Source organism: Aquarana catesbeiana, linkage group LG08, assembly GCF_042186555.1.
Source record: "Aquarana catesbeiana isolate 2022-GZ linkage group LG08, ASM4218655v1, whole genome shotgun sequence".
NCBI classification, from domain to species: domain Eukaryota; kingdom Metazoa; phylum Chordata; class Amphibia; order Anura; family Ranidae; genus Aquarana; species Aquarana catesbeiana.
The window spans coordinates 177,400,614-177,427,369 of NC_133331.1; the positions used below are offsets into that span (position 1 = coordinate 177,400,614).

The 26,756-nt window shown below is 42.7% G+C and overlaps 1 protein-coding gene across 1 annotated transcript in view; it reads right to left on the reverse strand.

Moving 5' to 3' along the window:
- LOC141106177 (protein NDNF-like) overlaps window positions 1-26,756 on the reverse strand; it is a 47,046-nt gene that overhangs the window by 11,150 nt on the left and 9,140 nt on the right. The window contains exons 2-3 of the mRNA XM_073596715.1: window positions 12,872-13,052; window positions 1,247-1,371 (exon numbers count right to left, since the gene is read on the reverse strand). Coding sequence (XP_073452816.1) covers window positions 1,247-1,371; window positions 12,872-13,052 — 306 coding nt within the window. The remainder of the gene's footprint in view (window positions 1-1,246; window positions 1,372-12,871; window positions 13,053-26,756) is intronic.

Genomic DNA, 26,756 nt, shown 5'->3' on the forward strand with positions numbered 1-26,756 from the left:
AAGCTAAGGGAAATTCCTGTACAAAGAGAATAGCCTATTTGCATTTAGTAAATCAACCCCCAGTGTGTTGAGGATTACTTGCCACTTTGAAGTTTAGTGTTCACTACTGCAGCATGTCACTACTTATGGTCACTTCTCACTCAGATTCTAAAAGAATGGCAAATAGTTATTTGGTAAATTGCAGTGTTCATTACAATCTTATATCTTGCCATTCCATGGCTTAGGAATGGTGATATCACTATTGTTACACATACAGACAGGAAGGGGTGAGGCAGGTCAGGTTGATTTTTAGAAATTGGTTCACCGGCCAACATTACATTTCTGAGCTTTCTTATTAAACTTTCACCTGGAAAATGGCATGAGTTAGAGATAATGTGAAAGTCTTTGCACGCACTGTGGACAGCCTGAGTATGATAACTGGTTTGTCTGAGTGTGGGATATGCATTTTTGTGGACCTTCCAATACCTTCTATATGTTGTCACAGTGCAAGGCCCTGCCACTGTGGAGATGTAGGAGAAAATTACACAGGATTCACATTAAGACTAAATGCGAAATTCCAGACTATCGTTTCTGAGCAGAGAAAGCTGTGTTTTAGTCTTTCTCTGGATACTCTGAACCTAGATTGGGGCCTGGAGCTTGAAGGTTCCAAAGTGATTTGCGTGGAACAGAACCTTTAATCCTGTGTCTGGACTTTACTGGATGCCTGCAGCCCGTGGGAGAACACAGCTATGCAGGGTCATAATAAACTCAAGTCTAAAGATAGCTCAGGGCTCTCTGTGTGGGGACAGCTCCCATATTTTAGACAGGAGGTCTCAACCAGGGGTCAGAAGTGCCCAGCTAGAAACCAAGAGACAAGAGGACTTGTCTCATGAATCAGGTCAGCTCCTATTGGGGTGTCTGGAGAACCCATATCTAGAGACCAGGAGTGTGCAGCAGGCTGTGCAGCAGGGTGCTGCAACTAAAGGCTAAGTGAGCTGAGTGAACCAGCAGAGCTGGGCAATATAGTTGAAGGGACTGGTAAGAAGAGCAGCAGTGGTGCTGACAAGAGAGCTAGGTGGTTTGGCATATTCAGTTGACTGTTGTTGATGGTGGAAAGCCCTGCATGGGCAACTGATTTCAATGTTAACTGTTCCGTTCTGTTTAATAAACGTGGGCTGCCACGCCCTAAGATGCCACTTGGACTGGTATAACTAATTGGAAAACTGCCATATGTGCATAATCACCCCAAGACCATATGTATTCATACCTGCTGCTTTTCCGTGGAATGCATGTGATGCTCTGTACTGTAGAATACTCCATTCAATAGGTACATCACAAGGAGTCACAGTGATTGAGAAGTGAGAACTGTTTTCTTGCAATGAAAAATAGTACCTGAAAAAAATATGAACATATAAAATGATGATTACTGTAATGTGCAAAATACAGATACATCTGAGAACTGCATTTCAAAACATATTTTCTGTTTAAGGCCTCATTAACATCTTTCCAGAACGCTCGAAAAACGCATGTCACGCTTGTGGTGCCATTACAGCAGCAGAGAAGGCAGGATAATAAGGTGGCCACATATGAAATTGATTTGTCACAAGTGATTTCAGGACAGCAGTCCAGCAATGTAGTAAGTGCTGAGCACAACAAAGTCCCTCAGAACTTATCTGCTGACTCAGCAGATATAAGCAATTTCTCAGCTGCACTAATTATAAAATATAATGTAAAAATTTCCATTACCCCCGGATTGTGCCTGTCATATGTATATTTTTACCCCCATACATAGCTAGGTCACAAAGTTGTAGTATCTCTATGAAAAATTATACATTTGAATTGTAAATTTGTTTTTGATGCATAAGTGGTTCTTCTGGTCAACAAAATACATTTACAGTTATGATTTATGGTTGCTGTATAGTTAGTCACATTATTACTATTACTATTATTATTATTAGTAGATAATAGATGAACTTGTATTTGTGGAAAGTGGAAAACGTGTTGACCTTCTCAGAGGATTTAATACGCTCATTGTTGTAATGTACTATGCAGATAGCAATATACAGTATGTTTTTATAGTGTATGAAATGAAAGAGAAAGTTTTTTAGACAAATGTCATCTCTATTCTCTCATTAGTGAAGTATTATTATTAATATTATTATTATTATAATTATTATGATTTCAATAATACAGTTACAGTGCAATTAGTTAACTACTAACACTTTTTTGAAAAAATATAAAAGTTTTCATGTCATAGTTACATATTAAGTGAGGTTGAAAAAAGACACAAGTCCATCAATGTTGTGTTCTTCCAAATTTCTGTGTACAAATGATGAATTGGGAAAAAGCTAGCATTGCTTGGGTAATAGGATATACTCCACGGCCCCCTTTTATTATCAGTACCCACTGGCCCTGCTCTTGGGAAGGACTCCCTATTCCTATGAGTAGTAGTCCATCTCAGGGTCCAATTGGCCCCCACTAGGGAAAAATCAAAGAAATTTGAAAAGCACATTGGTAGTGGTAGCTGCACGGAGTTATTAGCAGAATGCTCAACTGTGAAGCAACTCGTGACCAGGCAGATTCAGTATTTCATCCTATGGGGGTAGGGGGAACAAAATTATGAAGCAGAAAAAAAATCAGCAGGGATGCATAATTTATAGTTGTTCAGAGAGAAAAAGAGGCAGTTTTGAGCTATGCACAGAAGGAGAGAGGGCAAGATTTAGAGAACCAGGTGACTAACTGAAGTAGCTATTCCTCTACAGTATAAGCTCATGAGTAGAGTATGAGAGTAGGATGAAGCCTCACTACAGTGCGCATAACACCAAATATTATTATTATACAGGATTTATATAGTGCCAACAGTTTACGCAGTACTCTACAATGTAGAGGGGGGACAGTACAATTACAATGCAGCTCAATATAGAAGGAATAGGAGGGACAAGTGTAATAACACCAAATATCTCTTAAAGTTGAATATCTTGGCTATAACCCTTCAAATACTAACACTTGTAGTCAGAGTATTGAAGCAGGTCTGCTCATAAATTGAGAATTGCTACACAATAGGTCTGTTAAATCATCTTTTGCACGATAGTGCAACTGACAGGCTCTGTAACACTTGCACCAAACAATTTAATGAACATTGACTGTGTTCTGACCCTTTCATGTTCAACAAACATATGCTTTCAATTGTTGGCATTCTAATAGAACCTGTGCACAGCCAGATGGTAGGCCAGTTTCTTGTACCTGACTGGCTGCAATTTGTAGGGTTCATGTGCAGCAGCTCTACAGTGGGTCAGCAGCAGGATTTTACAGTATGTTCCGGTTGTATGACTGTTCATTGTTGTTCTTTCCTTCTTTTGCATGTAGTTCATAGAACTCAGACCAATTAAGAAAGACAATATGTGTAATATATTCATGGAAAGCACTTTGAAATGGCCAAAATAATGGGCCAAAAGCACAGACGCCTTTAAGCGCCACTAAGGGGTAGTTTTCTATTTGCTTTTATTAAGTTATACTTAGAAATTCTGTAAATAAACTGCTCATATGACCAATTATCTCCCAGTCACTTATAGACTAATGGAATATCTGTGAATCAGCCTTCCATCAGGCACTCAGCTGTGGGTCAAGCATCTGTTGACCAGACACTGGCTGCTCTCTTTTATTCTGCTTCAGCATCTGTAGTCCTTCTGCTTCTACTCCTGAGCCTTCTGTTCTCTCCTGCTCTTTCCCACATCAGTGGCCTGCTACTTCCTCTGTACCCCAATGCCCATGTGCTATTTGCACCCTCAGATACAAAATAAATCAGTGTACTACTGGGTTAAGAGGCTCCCTTCTTTTGTGTATATACAATATACAGCATGTAATGGTCTATAAAGATGTTTAATAATCAGTTTCTTCAGGTTTGTATGTTATTTTATTCTTTACCAGATGTTGTGGTGTTGATCCTTGACCTAATTCAGCAAGGTGACGAAGGCTGCTTCCTCACAGATATCTGGCTAGTTGACCTCATAGTACGGACCTTTGGCTAAACTAACCTAACCTGCTGGCTTGCCCTCACTTATCCATTAGAATGCATGTGCTTCCACTGTGGGGACACCCAAATTTTAGTGTTAGGACCACAGATTACAGGGTGCCATGACGTGGCTCTGTGGCTTATGCATGCGTTTGCAAATGCGTGCGGGCTGAACCCCTGTTTTTAACGCATACTGCTAGACAGGTCAATTGGTTGTCTGTGAGCTGGTGGTAAGTAGGTTTGGATTTTGGCTTGACCATTGGCTTCACCTTAACCATTTATTATATGACATGCTGATTTTCAGGTATTTATCCTGGCTTGTTTGGAAGTGTCTACAAATAAACATCTAGTTCCTCTAAACAACCTGTGCTGTCTAATCGCTCTGCAGTTTTTTTTTGTAGATTTTAAACTAAAATACCAAGAGATTGGAAAAAATATATATATAAAGGAAAAAGCATCAATTTATACTTTTAGTGAGTTATTGCTTCCCTAGGTATTGACTTAGAAGGACTTTATGTTCCTGAAAATACATCATAAAGAGCTTGGCAACTATCTTAGTAGAAGTAAACTGGACTACTTTGGTTATAGGTTTTATGCTGGCCTTTGTGCCAAACAAAATGCAGGCTATACTTTATGTCAGATATGTAGTAGTAAATTCATTTTAGAATGAAAAACATATTTAACAAATGTCAAAACTGAGAAATATTTTTTGTGAACTGTGGTTGAACTAAACACATATTGAACTACAACCAAAATAACTTTTTTTTGGTTTTCAATAATATTGCAATCTTTGTCAATATTTCATTATCTGTGTCCTCTTTGGGAGATTCCCCCTCTCCACAAGAAATGAAAGAGTGTGTGTCACTGGAACGAGAAGACACATGGAGCAATGAAAATACTTCCCAACTCAATACATTAACTTGCTTTTGCTGCTTTCTCTGCCTGCGTTCGGGTGCCGGACACAGCGCACTATGGGAAGCGTGACGTCTATGCAATCACGAGATTGCAGACGAGACGCTTCATTTGCAGAATTCTGACCTGCCTTGTTTCGCAATCCATTGCGCCGGAATACTTCCGCCCGTAGTATCACTACAGGTGCTTTGTTCTAGATTGGCATCACCCTAGGACATGGGCGGTGCTTTCCCTCCAAGTTACAACGTCACTTCCGATTTCCCTGTGCCAGTGATAAACCGGAAGTGATGTCAGCAGCTCCGTGAAACGCATGGCCCGAGCGGAGCCATTTCAGAATAGCACTGTCCAGAGAGGAGGTGTCCCGGCCCGCACTGTGTCCCCGCTATGCCTGCTGACTGACCGACCCACCAGCCGTGAGGAAACCTGGAGCTGTCTCCTTCCACCAGGCTGCATCTGCTATTCAGGTCAGTAGAGGGGGCCTGCCTGACCTAGTTCACCAGTGTATGACTTGCAGGCAGCAAGAGGAGGATCCAGGCTTCCCTGCCTGCCTAGCTGATGCTGCTGGCTCAGGTGGCATGGGCAGGGTTAGTCCAGTAGTGCCCTTTGCTGATGGATGATGTGAGCTCTTTCTGTTCCCCCAGCATGGCTCTGATCAGGACCAGTACAGTCACCTGCTGGTGAACTACAAGTGCAAGCATGTCATGTTAGCCAGGGTTACTACAGCTCTCCTGTAAAGTTGGTGCTGTTGAGTTTTGGGGGCAGGCTAGGTTTGATGAACAGAGGCAGGTTCTCTTTTATAATGATGTAGTTCTTGGCTGCTGGAGATTGTTATGGTGGCTCTGCTGTGACTTGTGGTTCTTTAGCAGTTGTGTTGGGTTTGATGTATTCAGGGGGGCTTTCAGCTCATTGGTAGGTCATGAGTTTGAGCTGTGGGGTGCTAAGATTGATTCCCGTTTGCACAGAGTTTGTAGGTTTTTGTGTTTGAGCTGGGGGTACTGGGATTGATTCCTGTCTGCATGGAGTTTGTAGGTTGCTTATGTGTGAGCTTGTAGGATTTGGTTCTTCGTAAGGTGCCATGGAATATGTCAGTACTATAAGTCTTAGTGTGTGTGTGTTTACAAGGGGACTTCAAAAAGTTTCCACACTTTTTTAACTCCATTAAATGTAATAAAAGTGTGGAAAGTTTTTGAAGACCCCTCGTGTGTGTGTATGTGTGTATATATATATATATATATATATATATATATATATATATATATATACACACACACACACAGTGTGTGTGTGTATGGAGCCGTGACCGTGGTGAGTGTGGACATGGAGGGGTTTGTTTGCTCCCCCCCAATTTTTTTTAGCACCAGCCGCCACTGCTGTGGGAGTATAGAGGTTACAGAGAATTCAAAGCAAAAGTGAGACGTGTGTACCATAATGCTACATTCTCTGCCAAGGAAACAACACCAGCCAATGCTTGCTTGCAGATGTAAAAATACTAAAATAGCTTAAACAAACTGATAAGGTTACACGGTCCCAGAGAAAAACACGACTCCCACCTCAGTACTTCCTATATTATTAAAACCATATAGAGCAGACCTTCTTGTATAATCTTGGGTGTTAGGAAGGTTTATTGTTTAAAGCATTTAGAACTAGACTGAGGACTTGTTGGAGAGAAATTTACACTTATAGATGTTTTCCAAAGGTGCAGATGGCCAAAGTGGAAACAGTGTTTGGTGCGTAATTCTAGACTAAGGTTTATGTGTATATGACTGAAATCAAATCCCTTCAACACAGCTGATTTTTACTTTTATGGAAAGAAGAGAAAAAAGTGCAAATGGAAGGATGGATCTGAATTTCATTACATATTATTAACAGGTAATTGTAAGAGAGACATATGGCAATATTTATATGAAACTATAACTATACAGCCTTTATAGTAGAGAGGGATTTTACGTCGATGTTTACTATTAAACATTTTTGTTTCTATCCTGTGGAATTTATCAGGGGTGTGATAATCACATCACTTCCACAGGATATGGCAAATTACATTTTTTTCTTCTTAGCTTTAAAAAGTCTGTGTTCTTTTTGAATTCTAGCAGAATTCAATATGGCCAGCAGATGCATTGGGATCTCTCCAATCTCACTATTAAATTGGTACTCTGAATAAATGATATAGGGATTCAATTATAATTTCAGGTTTCCAATCTGTACTAGGAAACTTTTTTTTTTAAATCAGCACAACTAATAATGTATAGGCAATACAACTAAAAAACAAAAAGTGAAATGAATGCCTGGTTGATTCAAGTTAAAATCCAAATAAAGGAACCATGGCAATTTTTTTCCATTCTCTGTGTTTTGTGTTTCAATAATTATAATTTGTTCTGCAGTTGCTTAGTTTTTCAGGTAAGGTGGGTATAGTGGGTGCATACAATCCCACATTGGTGTGCACAGCCTATTGCATTAGGATGTGCACCCCAGAGCACAAACACACATGCGTGTATATCAGCAGAGCAGTGGACAGTGTCAGTAAAGCAGAAATTGGTGTCAGTAGTTTTTATTTTTATTATTTTTTCAATTTTATTATTTTTAAATTATTTTTTACAATATTATTTTTTATTATTTTTTGTTTAATTTCAGGAGCCCCATTGGGGGGGGGGGGGGGGGGCTTTGGTGAAATATCAAGGGTCTAAACAGACTCCTGTTGTCTCTCTTTTGAGACAGAGAAAGGGACTGAGGACAGAGTTTAGTCTGCTTCCATTAAAGGAGAAGTATAGCCAAAGCTCATTTGGCTGTACTTCTCCTATGAATCACAGGAGTGCAGTTCATTTTGTCCTGTGACCCATTTTCAGCAGAGAGCGGGCTGAAGTCCACTCTCTGCTGACCTCACGCATGTCAGTCCAGGCACCGCATCATCACAACAGTGGAAGTCTAAATTCTACCAGGTGCCTGGACCGACACCGCTGAGAGACTGAGCTGGCTGCCCCCGTCCTCTCCACAGCCCAGCGCTCCAATGAGCGAGGAGGGAGAAGAGCAGAGAGCTGTGACTGACAGCAGTCATCAGGAGAGGAGAGGAGGGAAGCTGGCAGCACTGTAGGGGGGAGGTAGAGGGCACCAGGAAGCAAGGGAAATCGACACTGCACAACGTGATTAGGGTGTGCCCAGGCACAGCCGGCACACCCTGTGCGCATGCCTATGCAATGCCATATGTAAGGCAAATGATAAAAGGCAAAAGTGTTTGGTGAAGGACAATTTTAGAAGGGGTACCAGAAGGAGTACCAAAACTAACTTCCATCCACAAAACAAATGCTTGCCTTACATTGTTTTCCCTAGTTTATGCACCCTATCTCATAAGATACTCAGAAGTTTGAGAATCAAGTTGTAATGAAGAAAATCCCCATTGATTAGTAAAGAAAACACTTGCAATGCTGAGAATACAGCAGGGAATGTTTACTTTGCTGACTATGCACATATATTGTAAACAGACAAGCCCTTCTCAAGTGTTTTATAATGTGGAGGAATGCTGACCATGTATTTTGACAAAGAGCAGAAATGTGAAAGATTTATTTAGATAACTTGTAAAATCTGTGTAACAGAGCTCATACTTGTGATGAGCCATGGATAGCACCATACAATGCCATAGATACCCAGTGGCCAATGTTATAATAAGTTCACCTTAAAGTATTACTAAACCCAAGAGCAAAAAATAAAGAAATAAATGAATAATACATTGCAGCTTACCACACGAGAAGAAGTCAGCAATACCCATATACCAAATACAGTATACCAATTATGCATTTGGCACCCATGCATGTCTGAACACTTACACTGTCTATATTTGCTTCTTATATAGGGGAAACCTGCAGTCAGCAGGCCAGTCACTAAACCCCATGCATTCATCACATGAGAACTGGCCCCGAGAAATGGATTTCTCTGACAATGTTTAGTATATGTAGTGTAGGTGAACACATTTACTGTATAACAACTAATCAACTAAAATTCCTGAAAACAGACTAAACTAAATACATGATTTGACACTGTATACTTTAATATCAATTGAGATATTAGCAGTATGTCATACGTGTAATTTATAAATGCAAATGATCGGTGGGAGTGAAATCTATTTAACTGTTTAAAAATTGATTTAATATTAATCTGCTTGTTGTACTATTCTAATGAAATATGTATCTCCACTGACAATAAGTTTCCAATAATTTCCTTTCCCCGAAGGCATAGGCCAGTGATGGGGAACCTTGGCACCCCAGATGTTTTGGCACTACATTTCCCATGATGCTCATGCACTCTGCAGTGTAGTTAAGCATCATGGGAAATGTAGTTCTAAAACATCTGGGGTGCCAAGGTTCCCCATCACTGGCATAGGCTCTCTCTTTGAGACTCTGAACTACCATTATCAAGAATCTATGTTGTACTCTCCTATATAAGTGCAAGGTATTAGATAGGTTAGCTTTAGTTTTGTTTTGATGGGTACATTTAGTTGCCACACTGTAGGCAGTGTGGATAATTTTTGTTAGGCAAAAGCATATGGGATCGCAGGCAGCATGGCCTGGACAAAACAATCAGTTTATTGATGAAAAAACATAACTTTATTTGGACATATTTGGCCACGGCCTATATTACTGGTTTATAACAAATAATTTAAAAGCATAACTGTTATTATGTATATCAACTGTAATGGATTAAATACATCAACCGATTACACAACTCAGCCACTGAGACTCAAGCTGCAAAATAAATGATCCATCTTAAAATTATTGAACACAACAGTCCCCTTTTGTTTAACAAACCCAACCACGTAATAAGACCACAACAGAAAAATAGGGAGGGGGGGGTGGGAAGCTCCGCTGGTGTAACCTACCTCAGGCAACTAACCCTGAATAAACTGGGGGAGCCCTTTTTATAGGGGGCCCCAGGAATTCTAGAAGGTTTCTGGGGGCCATGTGAGCTAAACTGACCTAACCTAGCCAGGTTGCCATGAATTCTAGAAGATTCCAGGTCATATGACCTGGAGCAACCTATCCCTGATTCCCCAAGATATTAATACAGTGGGAGAGCCTTGAAACAGATGCTGCCACGATCAAATGAGGAAAAGGGGGGCCTGAAAACAGGCATATCCCTCCTCACATTCTGGCTCACTGCAATCAGTGCAGCCACAATCTGCTAGTAAAGTCTAATCTGTGTGCTCTGCTGCCCTTGTGTATACAGATTGTGTAGGATCTTGGGAACCTTGTTGCTTTAGCTACCCCTCTGGTGCATTTAGTCATTTCTGGGTCTATTAAAGGGAACACACTGGCTGGTGGTCCCGGAAAGCCTGTCCAATTTTAACTTCTACGTAAATGGCACTGCTCTTGTGCTCAAAGTTTTGCTGAAACTGAAGTCTACTGTTGTCACAAGCCTGGATTTTTCTGTAAAACTTGTTCAAGAAAGAAACCAAGAGAACAGATGTTTGAAACATCAATATGTGAAGCCTCTCTATTTCAGTGGCCCAGGGCTAGGGTGGTGTTTGGGGGAGCGCTGTGTACCAAAGTACATGCTCCCCCAGGTGCTAAGGACAGAACATGCAACATCCTGGTGCAACACGATAGACTGTTCTGAAGTTTACATAAAGTATCTGCCAATCTACTGTTAGCCCTAATGAGCCCAGACACCTCCTTTAAGAAAAATCTACTTGATTTGTTAATTTTAGTTATTTTTCTTTTAGCAAGAGGAAAAGTTGTCAAAAGCAACCTCTGTATGTATCCTCAACACCTCTCTGCCATATAATAAGTGTGCATGTGTTTGTTGGTCACAATATCTTCTGTCTGAGGGAAGATGGCTGGTGTTAAGCAATGGCCAATGATAGAGTGATAGACCTAGTTGTTTTCTTCCCACCTGCATTATATAACACAGCGGCTACTTAACGTAGGGCAGATATTGCTCTCTCCTACAAACCGCTAGATTAAATCCTGCAGGAGTTCATTCATTCCGCCCCTAAGGTGTGCTGAAAATGTACACTAAGCTGCACATGTGCATACATTCTACAGAAAATTGCCAACAGGCAGGTAAGTTTGTTTTATTTAAGAGACGCAATCCCAGAATCCCATGACTGGAGGAAAGGTCGTTCCCATGCCTTTGACAGGTCATGGAACTGGGGTCTCCTCATGCCTTTTTTCCTGGAGTCCCACACATCAAGCACCACAACTTCATACATTTTATTATTACCAACCCAGGAAACTCAGAAGGGGTTTATACTATGGCACCAAGTCAATCAATGACCAATCACAGCACAAAATTGAGTTTTTATTGCTCTGTAAAAAAAAGTTTTGGGAGCAGCAGTGACTGGTTTGTGGCTTGAGGATTTATATCAATAAACACATTTGTTTCTTTACAAGTTATTTCATTTTAACACCAATTGGCACCCAACTCATCTGAAACTATTGATTTAGATAAACTGCATTATACACATGAAAGGATGTTGACACTGAAAATAAAAACAACCTTCTCAAGCTCTCTTTGATGTTAATCAATATTATGTACTCTCCTTAATGAGCAGGTGTGGACTCTGTACTCTGTTTCCTTTATTCCTATCGTTTATGCCTTCTTTATTTTATCTATGTTTATTCTGCCTTATAGGCAGCTGTTTTGTACTCATTTCTGAAACCAATCAAAAATTATTGATACAAAAATATATATATTATTTGATCAGTAAGTCTGGATCTGAGCTGAGCCCAACCAAGTCGTGCCCAGTGCTGAAATAATTGAGTCTTGGAGGACAGGCTACAATTTTTTTCAAAGCCTAAGAGTAGCCAAAATAGAAAGTAATAGTGAAAGCAAAAAATATTCATTAATAACAAAAAGTGAAAGTCCATATAAAGTGACTGATGTGCTACAATTCAACAAAAGTGCAAAGTGCTCCAGAGTTTTCAAGGTGTACCACAACACCCCCTCCTGTGTCCCCACTCAAGGAGGTCCTTGATGACGCCCTGTGGGAGGGTGAAACGCATAGACGTAATTTCACGTTCCTATTGACGTCACTTCCGGTATCGTGGAACGCACTCCATGAACAGCGTTTTTGTACTCTCAGCTCCATGTTTTCTATGCCTGGTTTTATCCTACTTCTTGTAAGTAACCACTTTGATGCACAATAAAATCTTTACCAAGCAGTACTTCACTATCAGTTCCTTCTTTCCACTTTTTTGGGTACCTGCTATCGCTGAGTATCCTTAACAAGGGAAATCTATGATGATCTATGATGATGATGCAAGCTGCCATTCCTGGTCACCACCATTGAGCTTGAAGTGACCCCTAGACTGAAAAGCTGAGGGTCCATTTTATTTGGTGAGTGGGGACACAGGAGGGGGTGTTGTGGTACACCTTGAAAACTCTGGAGCACTTTGCACTTTTGTTGAATTGGAGAACATCAGTCACTTTATATGGACCTTCACTTTTTGTTATTAATGAATATTTTTTTCTGTCACTATTATTGTGTTTGCTAGCGCTGTAAATTCATATTCTCATTGTATTTGGTCAAGTGGTTAGCGCATTGTATACAGCAGCTGCACATGATATCTTTGTCTTATGTTTTGAATTATTTGCTTCACTGTTATATATTTGTGACACCTCGAGCGCGAGTTTATATACTTAGAATATATTTGTTTAATATAGAAAGTAGTACAGCTTCTATGAATGGAGCTGCTGGGTGGAAATCGCAGTCAAAGTCTGGCATTAGAACCATAACTGGAACTAATAAAATAAAAAAAACACATTTTCAAAATGTTTTTAAATAATAGTAATTCTTTTCTGCATTGTATCAGAGCAATTATTCAAATTCAAACTTGCTTAAGCAGAAAATAAAAGTTTTAATCAGATTAGTTGTTGTATGTCATCACAGTTAGTTCTTATTTTTGTAAATTGAGTATGAATGTTTTCAAAAATTCACAATCACATATAAGGGTTTGCGCTAAAATGAAATTCTCTTACCTTTTAGTTATATCTTTCAATAAATAGGCCGTGGTTTCCCTGCCATCTGGTAGAATAAGCGAGTGGTAGGGGTTGAAAAAGTCTCTTCGATAGTTGTCAGATGTTCGTATATTGGAATGGCACATACATCCAGCCAGAACAGTGACGAGAACACTCCAATGAATTCCATGTGTTTTTATACCTATAGCAAGGTTACAGAAAAAAATCATTACAGTTAGTGGGGGTATTACTGCTGTTTGGAAACAATGGGGTGAGTCATAAAAAATAAAATAAAATGTTTCTCTATAAAAGTGGTGATATGCTTTTGTCACAGCTTAATAAAGGAGAACATATATTTAGATGGATGCTACAGCCAATAATATTTCATTTCCTGCACCTGTCAAAAAACCTGCCCGTAGAGTGTTTTTATAAGGACAGGAAATACTTGGCATGTCATGATATACTAAAGGGGTAGAGGTTGTTCACTAAGTAAAGGGTAAGGATCATGTCACACTAATGATCCTGAAAATGACAAGAACATGCAAGTGTCATGACTGTACAAATGTGTAGGGAAATACTCTCCTGCTGGTATGTGTCCCTCCCTTTACCTGTTGACAAGAGAGGCATCACTCCTTCTCTGGTGAAAATGCTACAAAATGTATCCAGAGAACAAGGCCTTGCTCATGCAGTCAGCAAGGGAGTGACATCGCATATATACTGCGGCGGGGCGGCTCTATTGCACGAAACAACGTACCTGTACATCATTTTTATGCAATAGATAGTGCGGGTGCGTGCCCACTGCACGGAGAAGGAGCAGATACACGTGCCATTGTGGATGAAGACCAGTGTTAATTTTGGCAGCAAATTTTGATTTAGTTTTAGGACTAAAATGGCATTTTAGTTTTAGTCCCATTTTAGTCTTCTGCAATTGTTTTAGTTTTAGTCGTATTTAGTCGACTAAATCTCCAGTATATTTTAGTCGACTAAAATCTCCAGTACGTTTTACTTGACTAAAACTCATTTTAGTCGTCTAAAATCGAATGAGTGTAATTAAATTGTAATGCATTAGTTAACATTCCTCTACAATTTCCAAACTCATTATATACTGCTGGAGTGAAAAATCGAATATGTTATTATATATGGTATTGAGGTATGAGCATGCACTACAGACCGGTGTTAATTTTGAATTCAAATTTCATTTTAGTTTTAGTCTTATGTCGCGTACACACGACCGGACTTTACGGCATACTTGGTTCGGCGGACCGGAGTCCGTCGGACAATTTGATCGTGTATGGGCTCCAGCGGACTTTTTTTCCCAAAAAGTTCTACAGACCTAGAAACCTCGAAAAGTCCGCTCGTCTGTATGCTAGTCCGACGGACAAAAACCAACGCTAGGGCAGCTATTGGCTACTGGCTATGAACTTCCTTGTTTTAGTCCAGTCATACGTCATCACGTATGAATCCGTCGGACTTTGGTTGATTGTGTGTAGGCAAGTCCGTTCATTGGTAAAGTCCGTCGTAAAGTCCGTCAAAAAGTCCGCTCGTGTGTAAGCAGCATTAGTCTATTGACTAAAATAGCATTTTAGTTTTTTGACTAAAATGGCATTTTAGTCTTAGTCGTATTTTTGTCATATTAATTGTTTTAGTTTTAGTCGTATTTTAGTCGACTAAAATAGTATTCATTTAGTTGACTAAAATGTTTTAGTCGTTTTAGTCGACGAAGTTAACACTGATGAAGACCCAATGTCCACCGGCCACCCACGATCGCGGTACAGAGAGACAGAATGGGGATCATAGGCTCTAATAGGCTTCAATATAGGGTAGGCTCAGGTCGCAGAGAGTGCGCTTTGATCCCACCCAGATGTGTTACAACAAGGAATAAATATTCGTTATAATATTCATTATTGTTTCACTGATTCTCCTCCCGGCCAATCGGGCTTTGACACCGGTCACTCGATTGGCCGAAAGGACAGGCGATCCTATTGGATGTTTAGGAGGAGGAGGGGAGGAGCTGGAGACCGCCATGGAGGACAGGACTCGGAGCCCAGCCAGGCCGCTACAGGATGCCTGCCACCTGCCGCCATGGAGGACAGGACTCAGAGCCCAGCCAAGCCGTTACACGCGGTATGCCACCTGCCGCCATGGAGGACAGGACTCTGGGCCCAGGCGAGCCACTACAGGCTGCCTGCCACCCGCCACGATGGGGCAAGTGCCGGACGTGCTGCTCAGGGGAGGGGGGTAGTTGTGTGCCGCTCAGGAGGGGGGATGGGTGGTTGTTTGCCGCCCCCCCCCAAAAAAAAACACAGCCACGGTGTGAACAAGGCAGATCCCTGTTCTGACAAGGGACAACATGGAGATCTGCTGTTCCTAGTGATCAGGAACAGCTATCTCTGTGTTGTTCCTGTCAGCACTTCCCCCACACAGTTAGAAACACAGTGAGGGAACACAGTTAACCCTTTGATCGCCCCTGTAGTTAACCCCTTCCCTGCCAGTGTTATTTATACAGTAATCAGTGCATTTTTTAGCACTGATCACTGTATTGGTGTCACTGGTCCCCAAAAAGTGTCACTTAGGGTCAGATTTGTCTGCTGCAATGTTGAAGTCCTACTAAAAATCGCAGATCGCCGCCATTACCAGTAAAAACAATAAAAAAATAAAATAAAAGTCCATCTATCCCCTATTTTGTAGACGCTATAACTTTTGTGCAAACCAATCAATATACGCTTATTGAGATTTTTTACCAAAAATATGTAGAAGAATACATATTGGCCTAAACTGATGAATACATTTGTTTTTTTTCCTATACATCTTTTTTGGATATGTATTGTAGCAGAAAGTAAAAACTATTGTTTAATTTTTCAAAATTGTTGGTCAAAAAATAAAAACCGCAGCGGTGATCAAATACCACCAAAGAGAGCTCTATTTGTTCGAAAAAAAAGACATAAATTTTATTTGGGTATAGTGTCACACGTCCGTACAATTGTCAGTTAAAGTAACGCAGTGCCGTATCGCAAAAAATGGCCTGGTCGTTAAGGGGGTAAATCCTCCCGGGGCTGAAATGGTTAAGGGATGATTCTACACATATGAGAATAGTAAAATTTTCAGGTATAAATCAGTAAAATTATGTGGACTAAAATTGTTTTCACTTCTTCCTTAAGGTAACTCAAAATGATAATGGGATTGCAAAAGAGGGAGGTTGGGAGCTTCCCTAGTTCATGAACACGTGCTGGGCTGCTGATAAGGCAGTACAGCCAGCCAGTGCCGGGACAAGGTCACATAGAGCCCAGGGCGAACATGCCAAATTGTGGACCCAGCCCACCCCCCACCAATAAGATTTATGAGCATTATGTGTCAACGAAAATCCCCCACCCCATAAAAATCAAGCACTAATCTGCATGCTTACCCTCTCAGCATAAATTCCCCCTCCTCCCAGTACAAATCCGCCCCCCCTACTGAAATTCCCTCCTTCCCAGCAACAAATCATTGCCACCCCCCCCAGATAAATTCCCCTCTCTCCATATTCTCCCTGCACAAATTCCCCCCCCCCCAAAAAAAAATATGTCCCCCTCCTAGCACAAATCTTCTACCCCTCAAATGTCCTCTCTAAACACAATTCCTCCCCCAAGCACAAATTTCCCTCCTCCAATCCCCCACCCTAGCACAAATCCCTTCCCCAAAAGTCTCTCTTGTAGCACAAATACCCTCAAATCATCCCTAATAGCACAAATCCACCCACCCCCCAAAAAAATCCTCTCCCAGCACAAATCCCCCCAAATCACACTTCCCCAAATTTCCCATCCTAGAACCATTCTTACCCCCTTCCACCCCCCTATTTCCTCCCCCAAACACAAATCCCCTCCCCCGATCTCCTTGTGGTGCCCCCTCCACCTCACATGACACCACCGTGCCCAGGGCAGCTATACTTCCTGCCCACCCCTTGTTCCAGCCCAGCAGCCAGCCCTCCTGTACTGGGCCAAGGCCTCATCAGTTCAAAGAGGGCCCCCTGCTGAGCAGGAGGGCTGGCAGTACTGCCTTATTGCTGACACTTGTGACTCTTGTGTAGTGCTGCCGGCCTCTACTTTTTTTTCTCCCTCCAGCTGCGCTATAGAGAGATTGTTTCTACTATCTGCGCTCCCTGCTGTCTGGGACCCCTGTGTGCCTCTTTCCCTGCAGTGCTGCCGGTCACTTGAATGGGTCTTTTTCGACTTGTTTGGGGTATAATTTCTTCCATGGCTGCAAAGCATAGCATCACAGCTGTTGCATATTAGCAAAAATATCATTTGATATTTTCAGAGGAGGGGGGTCCTGTCAGTTAGGTTGTACGGGGCCCTGTGATTTCTATCAGCAGCTCTGAACATATAAGGCCTACGGTACTTTAAGGCTTTAAAAGAAATATAAGCCATACTCTACATACAGTATGTAAAAATATTTCATAGATTTTTAACAAGCAGCTGTTGTATACAACAAGCTTGTGCAACAGAAGAAACATAAGGATTGATTTACTAAAGGCACAGGGAATTTTACCTTAGTTCAGTGAATGCAGTGAAAATCCAATTCACAAAGCATAACTAATCACATGCAAGGGAAATAACAAAGACAGTACTTTTACTTGCTGAGTGAACAGCCTATTTGCCTTTAGAAAATCAATCCCATACATATAAAATGTTCAATACTGACAAATTGGCAGCTTTAGCCTGCAATTTAAGGCATCTTCTGTCCACATTTTGAGTATAGACCCCATCTTCCACATAAACAACAAAGAACAGACTGATTTAGTAAGCAGGTGGGACTTTAGATGTGGGGTCCATGTCTGTGTGGTGGACTGGTGACACTGTCTGGGCAGGCAGGGACTTGAGAAAAGGCACAGTGGCACGGTCTGGCATGGAAGTGGTAGGGAAGGAGGGGGACTGGAGGGGTGTCATTGATAGTTCATGAGATCTTGGGAGTGGAGGAGGAGAAGGACTTTCAAATTTTTTTAAAGTTTTCTTTAGTGGGTTTTCTGCTGTCACTGCTAAGTATCTTCTAAACGCCTTATGACAAATACAGATCTAGTGTGGCAAAATGCCTAATGGATTTGATGGGGAATAGAATGGCAAGCTTGACAAAGTCATCTGCATCAATCAAAACTCAGCTTCTATAAATTAGAACTAATGCTGGAATAGTTGGTCATAAATTCAATGGTTATGCTTTAAAGAAAATGTAGGAGTTAGAAGGGGCTTTATTATGGGACTATTAGAGAAAGCAGGAGGCATATTAGGAAAAATAATAGCTACAGTCAAGTCCATAAATATTGGGACATCAACACAATTCTAATCTTTTTGGCTCTATATACCACCACAATGGATTTTAAATGAAACTAATAAGATGTGCTTTAACTGCAGACTTTCAGCTTTAATTTTAGGGTATTTACATCCAAATCAGGTGAACGGTGTAGGAATTACAACAGTTTGTATATGTGCCTCCCACTTTTTAAGGGACCAAAAGTAATGGAACAATTGGCTGCTCAGCTGTTCCATGGCCAGGTGTGTGTTATTCCCTCATTATCCCATTTACAAGGAGCAGATAAAAGGTCCAGAGTTCATTTCAAGTGTGCTATTTGCATTTGGAATCTGTTGCTGCCAACTCTCAATATGAGATCCAAATTTCTGTCACTATCAGTGAAGCAAGCCATCATTAGGCTGAAAAAACAAAACAAACCCAACAGAGAGATAGCAAAAACACTAGGTGTGGCCAAATCAACTATTTGAAACATCCTTAAAAATATAGAATGCACCGGTAAGCTCAGCAACACCAAAAGACCCGGAAGACCACGGAAAACAACTGTGGTGGATGACCAAAGAATTCTTTCCCTGGTGAAGAAAACACCCTTCACAACAGTTGGCCAGATCAAGAACACTCTCCAGGAGGTAGGTGTATGTGTGTCAAAGTCAACAATCAAGAGAAGACTTCACCAGAGTGAATACACAGAGTTCACCACAAGATGTAAACCATTGGTGAGCCTCAAAAACAGGAAGGCCAGATTAGAGATTGCCAAACAACATCTAAAAAAGCCTTCACAGTTCTGGAACAACATACTATGGACAGATGAGACCAAGATCAACTTGTACCAGAGTGATGGGAAGAGAAGAGTATGGAGAAGGAAAGGAACTGCTCATGATCCAAAGGATACCACCTCATCAGTGAAGCATGGTGGTGGTAGTGTCATGGCGTGGGCATGTATGGCTGCCAATGGAACTGGTTTTCTTGTATTTATTGATGATGTGACTGCTGACAAAAGCAGCAGGATGAATTCTGAAGTGTTTCGGGCAATATTATCTGCTCATATTCAGCAAAATGCTTCAGAACTGATTGGACGGCGCTTCACAGTGCAGATGGACAATGACCCGAAGCATACTGTGAATGCAACCAAAGAGTTTTTTAAGGGAAAGAAGTGGAATGTTATGCAATTGGCAAGTCAATCACCTGACCTGAATCCGATTGAGCATGCATTTCACTTGCTGAAGACAAAACTGAAGGGAAAATGCCCCAAGAACAAGCAGGAACTGAAGACAGTTGCAGTAGAGGCCTGGCAGAGCATCACCAGGGATGAAACCCAGCATCTGGTGATGTCTACGCGTTCCAGACTTCAGGCTGTAATTGAATGCAAAGGATTTGCAACCAAGTATTAAAAAGTGAAAGTTTGATGGATGATTGTTAATCTGTCCCATTACTTTTGGTCCCTTAAAAAGTGGGAGGCACGTATACACCGTTCACCTGATTTGGATGTAAATACCCTCAAATTAAAGCTGAAAGTCTACAGTTAAAGCACATCCTGTTCATTTCATTTCAAATCCATTGTGGTGGTGTATAGAGCCAAAAATATTAGAATTGTGTCGATGTCCCAATATTTATGGACCTGACTGTATACTATGCAAAACAAACGGTTCGTTATGTAAGAGGGTCTCTATAGCTATATAGCAAGTGCTTCCCTTCCTTGTATTTCCCAGTGGCTCCGCACAGCAGTTTCATGTATGGGGCAACACATGACACTCCCCCAGTCACCCCACCATTATAAAGTGTATAACCCTTTCCCAGAGACACCAGAAATGAGAGAAAATCCCCTAAAAGACAATTGTCACCAGAAGTGTTTCCATTGAAAGATTTCTCTTCACCCTCTGTTCTGGTGACAACTATAACAACATGTAGGATGTTCCCCTTTATTTACTGTTACAGTGACAATGATAATCATGACAAACTGACAAAGTGGATCTACCCAAGAGGTATGCAGAAAGCAATAAAACATTACAGAGGCTCTTACCCTTCCTCAGTCTATGCAAAACTAGAAAACATTTTAGACTGAAATTTTCACACAATGTAAACTTTAAAGTTGAACTTTACTCCCTAAAGTGCTTCTAAAGGCTGAAGGTTTTTTCAGCAGCCCCCCAGCCCCCCCCCCCCCATCCTTACCTGACCAAGCCCCCCCCCCCCCACATCCAGAGATGTTCACGATAGCCTTAGTTGTAGGACTCCCCTCCTCATTGGCTGAGACAGCAGTGGAAGCCCATTGACTCCCACTGCTGTCAATCACAGCCAGTGAGCCATTGAGAAGAGAGCTGGGAGGCGGGGGTGAACCACGGCTCTATGGGGTTGATTTACTAAAGACAAATAGACTGCAGTTGCCGTCTGCAAGTTCAGTTGCTCCAGAGCTTAGTAAATAAGTGTAGCACTAACTCTCGGTGGAGCTGCTGGTTTAAGAGGACTTGTTACCTCCACTCTCCTTCCCTCTGTTTTACCGGCACCGGGTCTAGGGTCCTGTTGAGTTTACCTCTGGACGATACACGCACCAACACTTGAATCCATTTTCAATGCTTTATTAAATGATTTACTAAGGAAGTAGCAGGAAAGAGGCAGAAGGGAAACTGCAGAAGAAACTCAAATATCTTCTTGTAAGATTCTCGACAAATGTCCTGGTAGAATTTGGATTTTACAATAGAATGCGCTCCCCTCGTGGAACACACTCTTTGCTCGCCTGGATAGGCCCCTCTCACTTGCCTAGCAGCCAGTACGTAGCACAAACAAAAGTCTCTGCCACAGACTTGTTTGGGGTAAACCTGTACAATCCTCTGCCACAGGATGTATTGGTTTTCTGCAATGAACGTCAGTCACAGTGCTTGAACCTTTAAGCCAACCCGGCAACACTATGCTGTATAGTTACTTTTAGGATATGTCCTCCAACCGAGTCACCAGGCCCCTCTCCAGACCAGTTCCTTCCATGACGGGTCCTCCCCTGGGATCTCCTCCATTGTCCAGCTTCTTCTCTTCTGGATAGACAGCTCAGGACCATTCCTCGGCTGCTGTGGTAGGCCCCAGACAAGCTTCTGGGCCCACCCCTGCAGCACAGCGGCGTGGGCCTCCGGAACGAGATTGCTCTCTAACGCATATCTGTCGGCCAGGAGGGCCAGCAGGTGGCTGTAAAACGAACCCCACAATATGGCATCTGTCCCATAAATACCCTCGCCCAGAATGCAACTCGGAGGACCACCTCCACCGAGTTGTCTCCGGGACAGAAGGGCATCCATACGCTTCAACACGTTGCCTTTCCAACACTGACCAGTGATAACAGCGACACCCACAGGTCAGTATGGAAACACACACAACGTCAGCCAAGCTGGAACAGAGCAAACCTAACCTATTTAACAAACAAGTTACTAAATTTACCTAACATATGGTAGATCGCAAATCTACCAGCGCTACATAAGGTAGTGTTACACTTTGCAAAAAATACCCAATCACGTGCAGGGAAAATAAAAAAAATGATTATTTTTGCTTGCACATGAATGGATAAAAGTCAGCAGAGCTTTATTTACTAAGCTTTGGAGCAACTGCTCTTGCAGAGCGCAACTACATTTTGCAAAGTGCACAGTCTATTTGCCTTTAGTAAATCAACCCCTTTGTGTCTTATGAAAGCACAGAGCAGTGACTAGGGAACGAGCACGCAGCGGTGCCCCCAGGGCAAGCAGTTTTCCCTGGGGGCTCCAGGGGGAGAAGCCAGGAACACCAGTGGGGGACCCGAAAAGAAGAAGACTTTACCCCTTCCCTGCCAGTGTCATTAGTACAGTAACAGTGCGTATGGTTCCCAAAAAACTGTCAAAAGTGTCAGTTAGGTGTCTGATTTGTCCACTGCAATGTCGCAGTCCCGCTAAAAATCACTGATCGCCGCCATTACTAGTAAAAAAAAAATAAAATAAAAATGCCATGAATCTATCCCATAGTTTGTAGACTCTGAAACTTTTGCGCAAACCAATCAATATACACTTGTTGGGATTTTTTTAACAAAAATATGAAGCAGAATACATATTGGTCTAAATTTTTTGAAGAAATTAGATTTTTAAAAAAAAAATTTATTGGATGTGTTTTATAGCAGAAAGTAAAAAATTTTTTTTTTTTTCAAAATTGTCGCTCTTTTCATGTTTATAACACAAAAAATAAAAACCGCAGAGGTGATCAAATCCCACCAAAAGAAAGCTCTATTTGTGGGGAAAAAAGTACATCAATTTTACTTTGGTACAGTGTTGCACGACCGCGCAATTGTCAGTTAAAATAACGCAGTGCCATATCGCAAAAAATGGCCTGGTCATTAAGGGGGTAAAACCTTCCAGGGCTGAAGATGTTAATTATGATTAATCCTTATGTTGATAGTATTAGTTAAATAGATAGAAAGGTATATTATATTTACTGCTAGGGAAAGGGGTTTTCTAAGTGATCTCTTAACATAATAAAGCATGAAGACATGGATGGATGGGTGAGTTTGCGTTGAATATTAAAAATGAATTGAATAGCATTTTCAGTTTCTGGTGCTTTAATCATAATGGAGATCTAGTAAAGATCCAGCTAATGAAAGTCATCATTATCAGCTATTTTCAGAAACCAAATATTAAAATATGTTTTTCAAGCTTATTAAAATATGGACTTATGCATATTAAAGAATCTAAAATTTAATAAGGCCCTTTAGATTTTATTAAGCTGGAAAGTGGTAAGTTAAAAATCAGTCATATGGCAAATGTACAGTATATGTATTTTCATACATTAAACATTTGGACAGAAAAAAATCTGAGAATGCGAATAAACAGGCGTAAGTGCGTTTTAATGCTAGACACATTTTGTGTTAATGCATTCTAGCAGGCTGAATAAAGTTATATTCTGGCCCAAAGGAATACAATAACGCTAAAAACGTGCAATTGTGAATACATTTGTGCAAACGCGCATAAACGCATGTGCAAAACATGGCTTATACCATATTTATTAAGTAGCTTTTCCCCTGCCAGGAGAAAGGCGATTGGAGGAGCAGGAGGAGTGTGCATGAGGAGTGTGCATGAGAAGTGTGCATTGGAGGAGTGTGCATGAGGTCTTAGATCTGCAGGATTAAATTTACACTGAGAAGGCTTATTCTTGGCTTTCTACTATCAGTATTAAAAAGACAGCAAAAAAGGCTCTCTTCTCCATGTCAATGATTAAACTTCCCATCTCTCCATCTGGAGCAGATACGGTACTTTGCATTGCAAATTTGCCACTACATTTTCTATTCCACCTGTCTTTTTATGTGTCCAGTGCATTGTGCAGACAGACGGCACCCTGTCCTTAGAGACGGACTAAAGAACCATGGGGACCTAGGCAAGATAACAGCTTTGACCCACCTCATACCTTTAATTGACTTTGATGAATAAGACCAGTGTAGCCAACCTTAAGAATTGTCATTACTGACATTGCCCCATCATACACCAACAAGTGCATTCTCCCTTGTGAAGGGACAGGCATGTCCACAGCTTTGACCAGCTGTGCTATCCTGATGGCTTACTACAGGAGCATAAATGTTGCAGCTGGTCCACTGTGTAGGCAGGTGCAGTCTGTATCCCCCACTTCAGGTGGCGATTGACCACAGTGACAATGCAGAAGGGGAAGGAAGCTATGGGGAACCTGGTTCCTCTATGACTTCCTATGGTGTCGAATTGGATGCTGGCACCCCACATGACTTTGACAGTAACAAGCATATCATAAAATTCAGATGAGACTGCCTTCAGATCCACAGTGCTCAACTAATGGCTTGGATAGGACACACAGCATCCAATGTGGCCTCTAGGCAGTTAATCAGCTGGCAGGTGACAGTGATAGAGCTCGGGGAACACTGCAGAACTGGATGTGACGTCCAGAAGTGACATCCGGCAGACCAGAAGAAGTGGGTGGGATGCAAACGACGCCCACACTTCTGGTTGTGATCCCGGCATGCGTTCCACAGGCTGTACAGGCATTTTAGATTGAAGTATTTTATAGCACTACTTTGCAATATAACACCCGAGGAATGTATACACTGATATAAACTTGGTGCCCGAAACCTAGTCTGAGTGACCATTTCAAAGTAATTTTGGTATGTACAAGGTTATATGGTAGGGATCAGTAATGTTGTTCAGGCAGTTCAATTGAGGATGCAAAAAAAAAGCATTTTTTCACCATATATGCTGTCTTTTGTAGTGAATGTTGTCCAGTGTATATGTAATTTTTACAGACCATGATCAAGCATGTGATGGTGATCACACTGTTTAGAATAATGGGGTCATCTGATCTGTGGTCCAAGCCCCCTGTGGCAGGGGGTTGGACTTGTCATTTTAGCTCAATAAAGGCATACTATATAAACCAGCCTCCAGTCATTCATTCTTTTGGCTCTGAAGAAGAGGGGTTGTCCCTCAAAACGCTTAAACTGCTCTGGACGCCAAAGGATCTTCCCAAGCCATTCATTGAGCACTATGGTTCCTGAGGAGTGGAGAATGTGCAGGGCCTATGCCACCTCCTCCTAGAAAGCCTCCAGTTTGAGGCGTTGACCGGCCAAGCCGCATCATTGCTTCTTGCTGCAAAAGCTGTCGGCATCATTCAAGGATCTCGATCCACTGCTACAGTTTGTAAATGGCTCCAGTCAGCTTCCCACCGGACCTGTTTGTGCATTGTTGGAACGCTCACAATATACTGTTTTCATTCTCCTCAGTCTCCGAGTGTATTCTTTGCCACCGATGCACCATGCTGCACCCTACTCACAACTGGACATTTACCAGGCCTTTGGCCCCTACCTAAGCTGCTTTGTGGATGTCCTGTTCTTTATGGCTGGGTGACATGCAGAGCGTGAAGACCTTGAGTCGATTGCTTCAATTATCAGTAGAGGACCCAGAAAAACTTGGTGTCTCCTGGGTTTTCCAGGAGAGCTGACTTTCATCCTGTGTTCTCTAATGCCGCGTACACACGGTCGGACTTTTCACCTGCAAAAGTCCGACGGACGCCGCCGGACCAAGTCCGGCGGACAATCTGACCGCGTGTGGTCTCCATCGGACTTCCGACGGACCGTTTCGGGCGGAAATCCGACGTACTTTAGATTTGAAGCCTGCTTCAAATCTTTACGTCGTACCTCCGCCGGACTCAGTTCCTGACGGAAAGCCCGTTCGTCTGTATGCTAGTCCGAAGGACCAGATACGACGGAGGAGCAGGTTACTGCATCTCGCGCTCGCTGCAATAGGAAAAACTAATTTTCCCATTGCGGCGAGCGCGGGGGGCATCCCAGGCCCTTAGGTCTGGTATGGAACTTTAAGGAGAACCCCCTACGCCGAAAAACCGGCGTGGGGGTCCCCCCAAAATCCATACCAGACCCCGATCCGAGCACGCAGCCCGGCCGGTCAGGAAAGGGGGTGGGGACGAACGAGCGCCCCCCCCCCTCCTGAACCGTACCAGGCCGCATGCCCTCAACATGGGGGGGTGCTTTGGGGGAGGGGGCGCCTTGCGGTGCCCCCCCACCACAAAGCACCTTGTCCCCATGTTGATGAGGACAAGGGCCTCTTCCCGACAACCCTGGCCGTTGGTTGTCGGGGTCTGCGGGCGGGGGGCTTATCGGAATCCGGGAGCCCCCTATAATAAGAGGGCCCCCAGGGACTGTGACATCATATGGGGGCGGGGTCTCCGCCTATATAAGTCACAACGCAGCCCTCAGAGACCAGTCCAGCCGGAGAGAGCGTCGTGTCAACATCTGGGGGAAGAAAAGAGAAGAGAACACAAGAAGCCAAGAAGTCCGGACCTCCGCTGGCAATAGAGCTACCTGAAGACAGCGGAGGGGCCAGCCGAAGACCTGGGACACCGGGAGAAGAGGCCGGAGAGCGGAGAAGAACCAACCGGACGCCGGGAGAAGATGAACCAGAGGGACCCCCGAAGACGGAAGAAGACCCCCCCCCGGAGCTGTTTAATAAATTATTTTAAAAACCTGTGTTGTGTTTTATTATTGACACTTTTTACCTAGGTGAATGGGTAGGGGTACCATGTACCCCATACTCATTCACATAGGGTGGGGGGGCCGGGATCTGGGGGCCCTCTTATTATAGGGGGCTCCCGGATTCCGATAAGCCCCCCCGCCCGCAGACCCCGACAACCAACGGCCAGGGTTGTCGGGAAGAGGCCCTTGTCCTCATCAACATGGGGACAAGGTGCTTTGTGGTGGGGGGGCACCGCAAGGCGCCCCCTCCCCCAAAGCACCCCCCCATGTTGAGGGCATGCGGCCTGGTACGGTTCAGGAGGGGGGGGGCGCTCATTCGTCCCCACCCCCTTTCCTGACCGGCCGGGCTGCGTGCTCGGATCGGGGTCTGGTATGGATTTTGGGGGGACCCCCACGCCGGTTTTTCGGCGTAGGGGGTTCCCCTTAAAGTTCCATACCAGACCTAAGGGCCTGCGACGGGGCTCGCAAGGTTTCAATCTCGCCAAAAAAAGCGGCGAGATTGAATTCCTTTTCTAGTCCCGTCGTACCCAAGTCACGTTCAAAATGAACGGACTTGTCCGTGTGTGGGAAAGTCCGTTCATTCTGAAAGTCCGGCGGAAGTCCGTCGGGAAGACCGGATTCCGGAAA